We start from the raw sequence: 16,065 nt of genomic DNA, 5'->3' as shown, positions 1-16,065 counted from the left end.
CCCAAGAGAAGGCCTGCGTGAGATGGTGTCATGGGCACAACTTCGCCCAATGGGTTTGGAGGATGAAGCCAATTTCTGACGTTATACTGGAATACGTTTCCTAGGCAATGTCTGACGTACACCAAGCAGTGAATGATGTACTGATCTGGAGATCCTTATTAGTGCCTGTCTGGCATACCCCTTGTCCCCGCCATTCTGTGAAATACACAGGATACCCACACAATGCACTTAAATGATGCCCCTGTGTTGGCCATGAAGTACAGTAATGTATTCTTTAGGATTAAGGGGCTTAAATAAAATAAATATAATCAAAAACCCAAAGCATAGATATACTAGATAATACTAAGTCTATATAAAAAAAAACCCTTTAAAACTGTTAAGTGGTCTGCTAGAATGTTTTTTCCTACTATCCAGCAGCTGTCTAATGATTTTTGTAAAAAGCAATATACCGTGTAACACATTGATATTTCCAGGCCTAGGGATTACGTGGAAGGAATGTTTGTAGTGGCTAAGGATATCACATATTATAGACTTCTGCCATATCTTCCCTCATCTCGATAACGCACATGCTGCCAGCCGGTCGTCCAGCGAGCTGTAATGCAGTGTCAGCATCTGCTCCATGGACCTATACGCGGCACATGCATCCGCTCTCCTTCCCTCTCTCTCGTCTCTTCTGGCCGCTTGTTACCCTTTTGTTTCTGGCTCAATAAATAAACCATTTCTCAATTGCAAATGACATGCCCATATTTTATTATAATACAATGTAACGTATGCTCTTGAAGAATGTGCACCATCCTCCTGCTATGGGATCAGCGCCTTTTTTTTCTGTAACCCTGACAAATTGATTGTGGGAACTTAACCTAAATCTGTATATGATTACTAAAAAGTCAGAGCTTGCTAATTATTTCTCATGTTATTCTTCTACATTTTCTTGTATATTTAGGCTGTATTACAATAATCAGTAACATCGTTCATTGGTTCATTGCAACAATGTTCCTTTTTGCCCCTTCACACTATAATAAGATGTGATGGTGACCGAAAAGAGTTTGAGGTTATGGTTCTGACAGATTATTTCTGATATTAGTGTATTCTTTCTGGCACTAGTACAGGGAATTTGTGCTTGGTTTTTCCAAAGCATTTAGGAGAATTCTTCATTCTTATAGCTTGGAACTGCTGTAGAAATTTTGCCCTGATTCATTAAGTAGTTTTCGCCAGAAATCTGGCATAAAACACTATTTTGATCAAAAAAGCATCAAGGTTTACTAACTCAGATTCTGCCTCTCACAGTTGAAGTGTACCTACGATAAAAATTACAGACCTCTCCATTCATTGTAGGTGGGAAAACTTGCAAAATCGGCAGTGTATGAATTACTTATTTCCCCACTGTGTATAGACAAAATGCCCAGCCTATAAAGGGGCACTACACCTGTTTGTACATAGTGCAAAATACTAAAGCAAAAGTGAAGAAATGGCCAGAATTATGGCACAAATGTATGTCAGCCCCAGTATGTCTGGCTCACGGCATTCAGTATTCCTTCATTAAGACTGGCATGCAAAATGTCAGTATTAATGAATCGGGTCTTCATATATTTATATGTGCTTTTTATATTCCTTTTATATTTCATAATTTTTTTTTTTGCCAGCGGCTTATAGTAGTTAGGTTTACTCTCTACTAGGACCCTTGTAATGGTGACATGTGTTTTCTCATTTGAAGATATAACTGTGATATGCAGTAAACATTCTCTTCATGGGACTTATATGCTAACCATGTTATTTTTCTCTTCTAAACAGATATGGACCGGAGAGCTGGAGACAATGGATGTAGATGGTTGAAGTCAAAGGTGAGATTTTCATACTTTTTGCACATTCAGTTGTAGATCAGTTTATCATTACAAAATTGGCTTATTCGGGCACATTAATCAATGCTGACTCCTGGATTAAGCAAACTTAGATTAGACAGTCTTAAAATACGCTAAATTTGTGAAAATGGTTCATGCTGTTTGATAACTTTGACATATTTTAAAAGTGACTAAGTTTATTACACCTATACATTGGCTTCCTTTGTGCCAAAAAGGTGCGGCAAAATGTTGGGTCATGTTTTGGTCAAAATACAGTGAAAGGACAAAACATCAGCATGCAGAAAAAATTATAAAAACAAGGTCAACGCGTTTCCGGTGACTAAGCACCCTTAATCATGATCATGATTAAGGGTGCTTAGTCACCGGAAACGCGTTGACCTTGTTTTTATAATTTTTTCTGCATGCTGATGTTTTGTCCTTTCACTGTATTTTGAGTGAAATAAATTATGGATTTTTCACTATTTCGTTGAGCTGGATCTCCTTCTCTTTCCTGTTCGTCCACGCCCTGACACAGCGGTTCCGTGCTCCGAGCTCCTGGGAATGTCGGTATGGTGAGCTGGATTTTGTTTGTCATGTTTTGGTGCAAGGTGGTGTCTTACAGTACACCGCACTTAATTTCTGAGAAATCAGTGTCCCCTTTTTAGCGAGGTCACACCCACTTTTCAGAAAGAAAAGTATCTAAAATACATAATAAATATAATGCAAGTCATGAAGGACAATTTTTTGGCGCAAACAATGCCAAAATTCTGGTGGCTCAACTATCTTGATTAATATGCCCCAATGTCTACAAAGCTGTTTTATTGTTAAAGGATGGGATAATGCTGTGGCATTTCAAAGAATACATACTTTGAGAAGCTGCCTGGGGACATTGTGTCTCGGTTGATTTTGTCTGAGGCTTCTCCGTGCCTCACTTACGTAGAATGACAGGTCTCCACCTATTTGTCTGATTCATGCCATCCATGAGTCAGAATCTCCTGCCAGGTTCTCTATTAGTATAGACCCTACTTCAGCATGTGTTGTGTCCCTTATCTTCTTGAAATCCTTTTTACTGTACTGTCCAGACTTTTCTCTCTTCTTCTCCTCAAAGAAAGACAGGGATCACAAATAATTTAGCTTTCTTCACCTTTCAAAATTGATAAACGCATAGCAATAAATTAGTTTCCATTTTCATTGAAGGGCCCCAGCTGTTACTGGGGCCGGCGGTGGCTAGAAGTTCTCACATGCCGCCGATAAAAACAGCTCCATCAAAATTTTAGTAGCCACAGCTGAGTACTACAGATCCACTCCATATTCATTTGAATAAGTAGTGATCTGCAATACGTGGCTTCGGCCACTATAGAAATAACGGAGGTGGTGTGTTCTTTTGGCATCTGAAAACTTCCGCCCACCGCAGGTAACAGCCGGTCAACCGTGTGCTTGGTTTCGCACTTCCACTGATCATATATTCATCCTAAGGTCAGAGCAATCACTGGAGAAGGACATCATGATTGGAAGAATAGAAGGGACAAGACGAAGAGGAAGACCATTAACCGATGGCTTCATACTATCAAGATAATGGCGGAGAAGACCAGGGTGGATCTATCTAGGCTTGCACAAGATCGATCTTCCTACTGATCATTCATCCATCGAGTCGCCATGGCTCGAGATCGAGATGAAAGCCTTAACACTAGAAGTCCCAGAAATTTCGAGCTCCAAAGGTTCCAAAGGTAGAAATGTTAAATGACCCCTCTCTGGGACTTCTAGTGTTAAGAAAAATTATAAGGCCAGTAAAAATGTAGTGGCTATCCCCTTTAAATACTTAGCAGATATGGAATACAGAACCTGTTTACTATGCTGTTTTAAGAAATATGAGGAGAAAGTCACTGATAGATGAATCCAATGGTGAACAAAAGATTTAGAGGTACACACTGCACCACTTTTATAACCGAAGACAATATCTGTCAAGGGAGAGTCGATCACCCCCAAACACATTAGTTGGACAACTTATGGTACATCTGATGTGTATGGGGGCTTTTATTCTTTGATGCATGCATGGTGATATCTTTATTTTCATCAATGATTTCATTCTAATGCATTTTCTTTCCAAGGGCTTCCACAAAAGAAGAATCATTTTATTTCCTGGATTCCCAACAAACCAGGAGCTCCTGCATCTGCTGGGGATGGCTTGCTGAGAGAAGTGAAGTCATAGACACTAACAGCAAGACACAACCATGTCGAAAAAGGGGCGTAACAAGGGCGAGAAGCCCGAAGCTCTTATACTTGCTTTACAAGCTGCAAATGAAGACCTCAGGACTAAATTAACAGATATTCAAATTGAGCTTCACCAGGAAAAGTCAAAGGTATGACAACTTAGCAAACAAAGGGAGCCTAACTTTAATGATCAAAAAGTCCATGGATTAAAGGTGTCCACCTCTGTGGACATTTTTTTTAATCTAAATATATGTATTTTGGGTTAAAAATATTTTTTCCAATCCACTTTCATTAAAAATGTTGCACCGTTTTGCTATTATAAACTCTTTCTATCCTTGCACAACAAACTTGAATGTCGTCTATGGCCACACATCAGCTGAGAGAAGCTAAAAACCCCCCCAGATACATAGAGTTAGAAACTCTTCCATTGAACTATAAGAATTAGCTCACTGATGATTCTCAGTTAACCCATATTGCATCCAGCAATGGACTGTGCAGCACAAAGGCTATAAAAGGCAAACAATGCATCATTTTACATACATATAAGTAAGAAAAAAAATGTTAACTGTAACATCATAATTAATATAATATGGCTAAAACCTATATCTGTTGTTGGGCAATGTTAACTCTGGTTGTTTAGGGTTACTTCTTTTCACATAATGTGGAATCAACACTGCCATAGTTTTCACACAATGTTAAATCAACAGGGTCATATTTCCCATTAGGTACTGTAGTGTCGGTGTCTAGGTTGCCTTATTGTGAGGGGTGGCACCCAGCTGGCACAATTTAAAAAAAAATATATACTATATATATACACTTGACATTAAAAAAGCATATTACACCATCATATGTTTATATGCTTTACAGTCGTATTATGTCCCTGTGTATTATCACTGTTGTAATATATATATACTAGATGGTGGCCCGATTCTAACGCATCGGGTATTCTAGAATATGCATGTCCACGTAGTCTATTGCCCAGTCACGTAGTATATTGCCCAGCCACATAGTATATTGCCCTGTCACGTAGTATATTGCCCAGTCACGTAGTATATTGCCCAGCCACATAGTATATTGCAAAGCAACGTAGTATATTGCCCAGCCACGTAGTATATTGCAAAGCGACGTAGTATATTGCCCAGCCACATAGTATATTGCCCAGCCACATAGTATATTGCCCTGTCACGTAGTATATTGCCCAGTCACGTAGTATATTGCCCAGCCACATAGTATATTGCCCAGCCACGTATTATATTGCACAGCGACGTAGTATATTGCCCAGCCACGTAGTATATTGCCCTGTCACGTAGTATATTGCCCAGTCACGTAGTATATTGCCCAGCCACATAGTATATTGCCCAGCCACATAGTATATTGCCCAGCCACATAGTATATTGCCCTGTCACGTAGTATATTGCCCAGTCACGTAGTATATTGCCCAGCCACATAGTATATTGCCCAGCCACGTATTATATTGCACAGCGACGTAGTATATTGCCCAGTCACGTAGTATATTGCCCAGTCACGTAGTATATTGCCCAGCCACGTAGTATATTGCCCAGCCACGTAATATAGTGCCCAACGACGTAGTATATTGCCCAGTCACGTAGTATATTGCCCAGTCACGTAGTATATTGCCCAGCCACGTAGTATATTGCCCAGCCACGTAGTATATTGCCCAGCCACATAGTATATTGCCCAGACACGTAGTATAATAATAATAATAATAATTTTTATTTATATAGCGCCAACATATTCCGCAGCGCTTTACAAATTATAGAGGGGACTTGTACAGACAATAGACATTACAGCATAACAGAAATACAGTTCAAAACAGATACCAGGAGGAATGAGGGCCCTGCTCGCAAGCTTACAAACTATGAGGAAAAGGGGAGACACGAGAGGTGGATGGTAACAATTGCTTTAGTTATTCGGACCGGCCATAGTGTAAGGCTCGGGTGTTCATGTAAAGCTGCATGAACCAGTTAATTGCCTAAGTATGTAGCAGTAACGACACAGAGGGCTATTAACTGCATAAAGTGAATGAGAACATAATGCGAGGAACCTGATTTTTTTTTTTTTTTTTTTTTTTTTTTAAATAGGCCACACAGGGATCGTTAGGTTAATGCATTGAGGCGGTAGGCCAGTCTGAACAAATGAGTTTTTAGGGTACGCTTAAAACTGTGGGGATTGGGGATTAATCGTATTAACCTAGGTAGTGCATTCCAAAGAATCGGCGCTGCACGTCTAAAGTCTTGGAGTCGGGAGTGGGAGGTTCTGATTATTGAGGATGCTAACCTGAGGTCATTAGCGGAGCGGAGGGCACGGGTAGGGTGGTAGACTGATACCAGGGAGGAGATGTAGGGTGGTGCAGAGCCATGGAGTGCTTTGTGGATGAGGGTAGTAGTTTTGTACTGGATTCTGGAGTGGATGGGTAGCCAGTGTAATGACTGGCACAAGGTAGAGGCATCGGTGTAACGGTTGGTGAGGAATATGATCCTGGCAGCAGCATTCAGGACAGATTGGAGCGGGGAAAGTTTGGTAAGAGGGAGGCCGATTAGTAGAGAGTTACAATAGTCCAGACGAGAATGAATAAGTGAAACAGTAAGAGTTTTTGCAGAGTCGAAAGTAAGAAAAGGGCGAATTCTAGAAATGTTTTTGAGATGCAGGTAAGAAGAGCGAGCCAGTGATCGGATGTGGGGGGTGAATGAAAGGTCAGAATCAAGGATGACCCCAAGGCAGCGGGCATGTTGCTTTGGAGTAATGGTGGAACCGCACACGGAGATGGCAATGTCAGGCAAAGGTAGGTTAGTAGAGGGAGAGAACACGAGGAGTTCAGTTTTTGACAGGTTTAGTTTCAGATAGAGGGAGGACATGATGTTAGAGACAGCGGTAAGACAATCACTGGTGTTTTCTAAAAAGGTCGGCGTGACAACAGGAGAAGAGGTGTATAATTGGGTGTCGTCAGCATAGAGATGGTACTGGAAACCAAATCTACTGATTGTTTGTCCAATAGGGGCAGTATACAAAGAGAAGAGGAGGGGGCCTAGGACTGATCCTTGAGGAACCCCAACAGTAAGGGGAAGGTGAGAGGAGGAGGAACCAGCAAAACATACAGTGAAGGATCGGTCAGAGAGATAGGAGGAGAACCAGGAGAGAAGGAGCTGATGATCCACAGTATCGAATGCTGCAGAGAGATCCAAGAGAATTAGCATGGAGTAGTGACCATTAGATTTAGCTGTTAGTAGGTCATTAGAGACTTTAGTGAGGGCAGTTTCAGTAGAGTGTAAAGAGCGGAAGCCAGATTGAAGAGGGTCGAGAAGAGAGTTATCTGAGAGATAGCGCGTAAGACGGGAGTGGACCAGGCGTTCGAGGAGTTTAGAGATGAAGGGAAGATTAGAGACAGGTCTATAATTAGCGGCACAGTTTTGATCGAGGGATGGTTTTTTAAGTAATGGATGTATGATGGCATGCTTAAATGAGGAGGGAAAAATACCGGAAGTGAGGGAAATGTTGAATATTTTTGTTAGGTGAGAGGTGACAGCTGGGGAAAGGGACTGGAGGAGATGTGACGGAATGGGGTCACTGGTGCAAGTGGTCGGGCGAGAAGATGCAAGGAGCCTGCTTACTTCTTCTTCTGTAACTGGTTCAAAGTCAGAGAGTGAACTAGATGCAGTGGGGGAGGGAGGACAGTGCATGGTATGAAGAGATTGGGAGATGATTTCCTGTCGAATGTGGTCAATTTTTTCCTTGAAGTAATTGGCCAGATCGTCAGCACGGAGATCCGTGGTTGGGGCCTGCTCTCTTGGGTTGAGTAGGGACTGGAACGTGTCAAAGAGACGTTTAGGGTTATTGGACAGGGAGGTGATGAGGGTGTTGAAGTAGGTTTGTTTGGAGAGGTGAAGGGCAGAATTGTATGTCTTTAGCATGAACTTATAATGGATGAAATCTTCGGGTAAATTAGATTTTCTCCACAGACGTTCTGCGCACCTGGAGCACCGCTGCAGGAAACGTGTTTGCAGCATGTGCCACGGTTGTTGCCGTCTGTGCCGAGTTGTTTTATGTATAGGAGGTGCAGCTTCATCCAGGGCACTTTGCAGGGTTTCATTGTAATGCTTCAGAGCAGAATCAGGACATGAGATGGAGAAGATTGGGGCCAATGAGGACTGCAAGTTCTTCATAAGTTTCTGGGTGTTAATGGCCTGTATGTTTCTATTAATGTGGAAAGTGGGGGTGACCTGAGCGGGATGGCAGTTTTTGATAGAGAATGAAAGAAGGTTGTGGTCAGAGAGTGGGAGAGGGGAGTTTGTGAAATCATCCACTGAGCAAAGCCAGGAGAAGACCAAGTCAAGGGAGTTTCCATCTTCATGTGTTGGAGAGTTAGTATGCTGCGAGAGGCCGAAAGAGGAGGATAGCGATAAAAGGTGAGAAGCAGATGGGGAGAGGGGAGAGGCAATGGGGATGTGGAAATCACCCATGATAAGGGTGGGGGTGTCACAGGAGAGAAAGTGTGGAAGCCAGGTGGCAAAGTGATCCAGGAACTGATGAGAGGGGCCGGGAGGACGATACACCACCGCCACTCGCATGGAGAAGGGGACGTAGAGTCTGACCACATGGACCTCAAAGGAAGGGAAGACAAGTGAGGGTACTTGGGGGATAACTTGGAAAGTACATTTGGGTGAAAGGAGCAGGGGTATGAGAAAAATGTAGTCCACCATATGAAAGAGCAGCAGCAGCGGTGGTGTCTGACTGCTGGATCCAGGTTTCAGTAAGAGCCAGGAGATTAAGAGAATTAGAAAGGAAGAAGTCATGAATGAAGGAGAGTTTATTACACACAGAGCGAGAATTCCAAAGGGCACAATTCAAAGAGACAGAAGGTATGCAGGGAATATTAATAAGGTTAGAGGGGTTTCTGGGTGTAGCACTTGGGAGGTTTGACTGGCTATAACATGGGGGGCCGGGGTTTGGAGAGATGTCTCCAGCGACTAGGAGAAGGAGGATCGAAAGAGTGAGTAGATGGTTAAGTGATTTGTGAGAGTGTCTCTTGTGTTGGATGGTGGGACTGAATGGATCTGTGCTGTTAAGCAATGTGAACAGAGCATGAGTGCTATACATAGGAGAGGCAAGGACAGAGGGGCCGATATGGATGGATTGTAAAGAGTTTATGCAAGGGCGGTGAATGTGAGTGAATGCCGCAGCCAGGATATAGATTATACAAATAAATATGGTGAGTATTTGTTCTGTTTCAAGGGAATAGTGAATATATTTAGATTGTCTTACCTGTCTCCTGTCCTGTCTAACTGCCATGTTATAACTGCCGAGTACTTAGAAAAAAAGTACTTTGAATAAAAATACACGAATACTAGTGCACGAATGCACCCCTGCACGAATGCATCCCCAAGCTAAGTCTACATTTATAGAAGGCTTGGACTTAGATCACCCTTTTTTTTTTTTTTTGTGTTAAAGCTCGTTAGCAATCAATCTAACTCAGTTGAGACAACAGGACACAATAAATGTAGTGATCAGATAAACAAATGTCCAGGTCTACATGGATCATAAACCGCTTTGAAACAGTTATGTGATCTCTCTGAGTAAGGACATGCAAAAGTCAGATTAAATATCTATAAACACAAAGAAATGCATAATAGGATGAATAACATATATAGATATATGCAGGATTCAATGCCGAAAATAGAATGACTCAGATACCATCCAAGCTGCTTGCTGTCAGGGACTGGAGCAATAGACATGCAGGATATTTCAGCTCAGAGAATGAATGATATGTTTACCATCCAAGCTGCTTGCTGTCAGGGACTGACAGTATATTGCCCAGTCACTTAGTATATTGCCCAGCCACGTAGTATATTGCCCAGCCACATAGTATATTGCCCAGCCACGTAGTATATTGCCCAGCCACGTACTATATATCCCCGCCCACGTAGTATATTTCCCAGCCACGTAGTATATTGCCCAGACACGTAGTATATTACACAGCAACAGAGTATACAGCACAGAGCCATGTAGTATACACACTTAATATAAAAAATAAACATATACTCACCCTCCGTTGAAGTCCTGGCCCTGTGTGCGGTGCATGCGGCAGCTTCCGGTCCCAGGGTTGGTATGGGTGCAGGACCTGTGATGACGTCGCGGTCACATGACTGTGACGTCATGGCAGGTCTTTCTCGCAGGACCTCTGATGATGTCGCGGTCACATGACCGTGACGTCATGGCAGGTCCTTGTCGCATACCATCCTTGCCACCGGAACCTGCCGCTTGCATGGAGCGGTCACCGGAGTGTCGCGAGGAGTGGGAAAGGCGCCGGAATGTGAGTATATGATGATTTTTTTTATTTTTTTTATTATTTTTAACGTTAGATCTTTTTACTATTGGGGCTGCAAAGGCAGCATCAATAGTAAAAAAGTTGGTCACACAGAGTTAATAGCAGCGTTAATGGAGTGCGTTACACCGCGGCATAATGCGGTCCATTAGCGCTGCTATTAACCCTGCGTGAGCGCTGACTGGAGGGGAGTACGGAGCGGGCACTGACTGCGGGGAGGAAGGAGCAGCCATGTTGCCGCCTGACTGCGCCCATCGCTGATTGGTCATGGCAATGGTCGTGGGCGTTTTGCCACGACCAATCAGCGACTTGGATTTCCATGACAGACAGAGGCCGCGACCAATGAATATCCTTGACAGAAAGAAGGAAAGACAGAAGGACAGACAGAAAGACGGAAGTGACCCTTAGACAATTATATAGCATATATATATTTATATATATATGTGTATATATATTATTATTATTATTTATTGTTATAGCGCCATTTATTCCATGGTGCTTTACATGTAAGGAGGGGTATACATAATAAAAACAAGTACAATAATCTTAAACATATATATAGATATATACACACAGTATATACACTTTACATTTTTTAAACCCTATTTCATTGTCTCCCGCAGAGGTATAATGATACATACACACATACAAGCTCCTCGCAGTCAGCAGAGAGGAAGGGATTTGAGCAATGCTCAACTTTGCTTAGATGTAGACTCTAAGCCGTAGGTCAAGATGAGCAGCCCACAGATGATGTAGGAGAGCGTGTCATGCTACATGGCATATAGAGAAAAAACTCAAAAATTGAGCTTAACTTGAGTTGGTACCCATGCAGAGGTTAAAAGCATGTTCACATTGGCCACAAAACATTAAAACCTACAAGAGAAAAAGTAAAAAAAAGTAAGCGAAAACCCTGATGTAACGAATTAAAAAAGCAAAAGTGCATTTAAATAACACAGAGTTTTTAGTTATACTGTTTTTTGATCAAAAAATAGCACAAAAGCCATCCCACCTCGTCACGGTAACTCTGATAGGTACAGTCCTTACTAAAACCTCTATGTTATTTAAATGCACTTTTGCTTTTTTACTTAGTTACATCAGGGTTTTCGCTTACTTTTTTTTTTTTTGCATGGCATATAGATCAACAAGGACCAGGCAGTGGGGTATGCCGGACGGCAAACAGACAAGTGAAACAGGAAGTACCAGATAAAGCAGACCCTGTTATGCAGATGCACAGAAGATGTATAGTTAATCTGATAACTTGCTTGCATAGTTGCTGTTACATTCAGGAATAATAGATATATAGGCAATTTGATAACTTGCTTGCAGAGATGGGATAATACACAGGAATAGATGTGCTACAAGGATAGGCTGCAAAGGAATGGGGAAGACAAATAATCAGGTAGCTTCCTTGCAGAGACCAAGATGTGAACAGCACCAATACTTCCAGAGATGAGCTTGATATAAGGAAGCTTGTACTGACAGAGTTGAGTGTGTAATAGCCCAAAGATTCACAGGTTAAAAAGAAGTTGCAGATTGCTGAATAACATACAGGAGTTTGCTGCAGAGATGATTAGACACATGGCTGGTGTTGAGAGAAGTAGATGATGAAGCAAACTACTGCAAATCATGTGACAGCTAGTATTAATGCTTCTTGAATACTCAGGCCACATGGGTACTTCAGCTGCTCTTAGAAGACCTTGGGTGATTACCTCAGAGATACTTGCCAGGGTACCAGAGAAAACTAGTAAAGACAGTACAGAGGGAGCTGGCCATAAGAGAAGTGAGTAAGGTTTGGCACTGGAGCTGGACAGGTAAGTAACAATAGCATTGCTATCTTGTGCAAATGGAGCTTACAATTACATATAGGGAGAGGACTGGCTAGACTGTAAGAGCGATTATTTTAGGGAGAGGAGAATCAGCATTTTTAATTATGATCACAGTAAGTTTTAGATTCATGTTTGCAGTGTAAATGACAGGTATAGTGTTACCGGTATGTTCACTGTGTGAGTGATGTGTGCAACGTGTGTCTGGCGTGTTTGTGAGGTTTGCATCATCATGTGTCCTGTATGTTATTGATGTGTGCATCATGTGTCTGGTGCGTTAGTGAGATATGCATCATGTGTACAGTGCGTTAATGATGTGTGCATCATGTGTCTGGGGTGTTGGTGATGTGTGCAACGTGTATCTGGTGTGCTAGTGATGTGTGCATATTGTGTCTATTGTGTGAGTGACATGTGCAGAATGAGTGTAGTGTGTTAGTGGCATAACTGTAGTGTGTTAGTGGAAGGTGTGGCATGTGTCCAATGATGATAGCTTTGTTTGCTGTTTTTGATGTTAAGGACAGGGAATCAGTACAATCTCCTTCTTGTCATGAGTGTGTCACGTCCTCCTGGGAGATCCTGGGTTAGGCGATCATTACGTATTGTGTATCTCAGATCTTACATTTAGCATGTGTGTTTTGCTTCTCATATAAAATGGACTTTGCTTCCTTTGGCGCTGAAGAGTTTAAAGACTCTTTTTATGCTGGTTAGTGACATGCAGCTCCATCTCACAGCTGTTCCTGACCTGCTCATTTTCTCTCTCTATAAAACCTGGCCAGACCTTCTCATCCCTGCCTGTGAAAGCTTTACTTCCTGGCTTGCTCTAGCTTATGTGCTGATGTTGGAGTTGCTGCTGCTGATTGTTGTTTGCTGTTTTTGAGTGTATGCTTTCTCCATTATCCTATTCCCATTTGGTTTGTACCTTACTATCCTTCCCTTTATTCCTCTCTACAATTTGTAAGTGTTTTTGTATATAAGTTGCTTTTTGTTATCACTATTTGTCTTACGTGTACATACAGTGGGTACGGAAAGTATTCATACCCCTTTACATTTTCATTCTTTGTTTCATTGCAGCCATTTGGTAAATTCAAAAAAGTTCATTTTTTTAAAAAATAATGTATACTTTGCACCCCATCTTGACTGAAAAAAACAGAAATGTAGAAATTTTTGCTAATTTATTAAAAAAGAAAAACTAAAATATCACATGGTCATAAGGATTCAGACCCTTTACTCAGTATTGAGTAGACACACCCTTTTGAGTCTTCTTGAGAATGATGCAACAAGTTTTTCACACCTGGATTTGGGGATCCTCTGCCATTCTTCCTTGCAGATCCTCTCCAGTTCCATCAGGTTGGATGGTGAACATTGATGGACAGCCATTTTCAGGTCTCTCCAGAGATGCTCAATTGGGTTTAGGTCAGGGCTCTGGCTGGGCCAGTCAAGAATGGTCACAGAGTTGTTCTGAAGCCACTCCTTTGTAATTTTAGCAGTTTGTTTAGGGTCATTGTCTTGTTGGTAGGTGAAACTTCAGCCAAGTCTGAGGTCCAGAGCACTCTCTTTCATCCAGGATATCTCTGTCCTTGGCCGCATTCATATTTCCTTCAATGGCAACCAGTCATCCTGTCCCTGCAGCTGAAAAACACCCCCATAGCATGATGCTGCCACCACCATGTTTTACTGTTGGGATTGTATGGGGCAGGTGATGAGTTGTGCCTAGTTTTCTCCACACATACTGCTTAGAATTATCACCAAAAAGGTCTATCTTTGTCTCATCAGACCAGAGAACCTTATTTCTCATACTCTGGGAGTCCTTCGTGTGTTTTTTTTAGCAAACTCTATGCGTGCTTTCATATGTCTTGCACTGAGGAGAGGCTTCATTTGGGCCACTCTGCCATAAAGGCCCGACTAATGGAGGGCTACAGTTGACTTTGTGGGACTTTCTCCCATCTCCCTACTGCATCTCTGGAGCTCAGCCACATTGATCTTGGTGTTCCTTTTTAACTCTCTCACAAAAGGCTCTTTTCCCATGGTTGCTCAGTTTGGCTGGACATCCAAGTCTAGGAAGACTTCTGGTGGTCCCAAACGTCTTCCATTTAAGGATTATGGAGGCCACTGTGCTCTTAGGAACCTTAAGTACTGCAGAAATTCATTTGTAACCTTGGGCAGATATGTGTCTTGCCACAATTCTGTATCTGAGCTCCTTGGCCAGTTCCTTTGACCTCATGATTCTCCTTTGGTCTCACCTGCACTGTGAGCTGTGAGGTCCTATATAGACAGGTAGACACAGCTGGACTCCAATGAAGGAGTAGAAACAACTTAAGGAGGATCACAAGGAAATGGACAGCATGTGACTTAAATATGAGTGTCTGAGCAAAGGGTCTGAAACTCTGAATACTTATGACCATATGATATTTCAGTTTTTCTTTTTTATTAAATTTGCAAACGTTTTTGTTTTTTTCAGTCAAGATACCAAATGGCTGCAATGAAACAAAGAGTGAAAAATTTAAAGGGGTATGAATACTTTCCATACCCACTGTACACTAACATATCTGTCCCAGGCCTCTTGGGGGAGGGGACAGCTTAGGACATTAACAGGAGCATAGAAAGATCGGAGATTCGAACCTCTGTACCTTTAAGAATACTCCATGGGACAGGAATAGTTAGGGTCCCAGTTCCAGGGAGAGTTTGAGGCCCACCCTTCCTTACCGAAGACCGTCATAGCGTAACACTTCCCCTAGAAACTCTTTAGTGTCAACATCTGCCCATGGTTTCAGAATTCTATGTCAAACCTGCTCAGTCTGGGAATGGTCAAATAAAGTAATTACATGATTATGGTTTAAAGGGCATCTATCATTTAAAAAACATTTCTCACATGTCATAGAGAAGTCAGAAGTTTACTAATTACTAAGAATGAGGCAAAGCTCTCTTCTCCATTTGAAATTATAAAGATTAGATGAGTGCTGCTCGACACCCCTTTGAGATTCATTCAAGTAGTGAAAGGGAATCTGTCATCAGGTTGTTGTTAGGTAATCTAACACCAGAATGATTTAGAGGCTGAGACCCTGAATCCAGTTATGTGTCTATCACTTGCTAGTTTGCATACTGTCATTTTCACACAATCACAGTTTTCTCTGCTACAAATCTACCAATGCTCAGAATGTTGAGCCATGTATAACCACTGACTGGCGGCTCTCTGTGTATACTGTATAATGTCTGGTTGCTCACTTGAATGAATTAAAGTGCTTAATAGATGATAAAAGTTTGTGTAAGTGGCTTGGTATCACCACTATTACATTCTAAAACATTGTTGTTTGCTTTCTTTAATGTTCAGGTGACAAGACTTGAGAGGGAGAAGAACCAGGACAACAAGAGAATAAAGGAACAAGAGCAGCACAGACACACGGCTACTGTTTCGGAGCTCAAGGCCAAGCTGCACGAGGACAAGATGAAGGAGCTTCAGGCCGTAAGGGAGAATCTTATTAAACAGCACGAGCAGGAGATGTCTCGAATGGTTAAACTAAAGGAGGCTGAGATCCTTCGACTTAAATCTGCTGTGAATGCTCTGCGAGATGGCAGTAGCGACAAAGTAAGGACAGCCCTGACCACAGAGGCTCGTGAAGAGGCCAGGAAAGTGTTTGACTCCGAGCGCCTTAAGCTCCTACAGGAGATCACAGAACTGAAGTCAGCTAAGAAACAGGTGGATGAGGCCCTCAACAATATGATTCAAGCTGACAAAATCAAAGCTGGAGATCTGAGAAGTGAACACCACTCCCACCAGGAGGCCATTGCAAAATTTAAATGGGAAAGTGAGAGAGACATCCGTAGACTGGTAAGAATAACAGAACGTCAAAACGTA

General features: G+C 42.1%; 1 protein-coding gene across 3 annotated transcripts in view; it reads left to right on the top strand.

Annotated features, from left to right (window-relative positions):
* JAKMIP2 (janus kinase and microtubule interacting protein 2) overlaps positions 1-16,065 on the top strand; it is a 277,234-nt gene that overhangs the window by 84,382 nt on the left and 176,787 nt on the right. For all 3 annotated transcript variants that reach the window (XM_069764082.1, XM_069764081.1, XM_069764080.1), the window contains exons 2-4: positions 1,792-1,841; positions 3,947-4,198; positions 15,541-16,038. In XM_069764082.1, coding sequence (XP_069620183.1) covers positions 4,070-4,198; positions 15,541-16,038 — 627 coding nt within the window. In that variant the 5' untranslated portion in view covers positions 1,792-1,841; positions 3,947-4,069. The remainder of the gene's footprint in view (positions 1-1,791; positions 1,842-3,946; positions 4,199-15,540; positions 16,039-16,065) is intronic.

This window comes from Ranitomeya imitator, chromosome 4, assembly GCF_032444005.1.
Source record: "Ranitomeya imitator isolate aRanImi1 chromosome 4, aRanImi1.pri, whole genome shotgun sequence".
Taxonomy (NCBI): Eukaryota; Metazoa; Chordata; class Amphibia; order Anura; family Dendrobatidae; genus Ranitomeya; species Ranitomeya imitator.
Note: the sequence above shows the minus strand (reverse complement) of the source record. Positions and strands in the feature narration are given on the sequence as shown.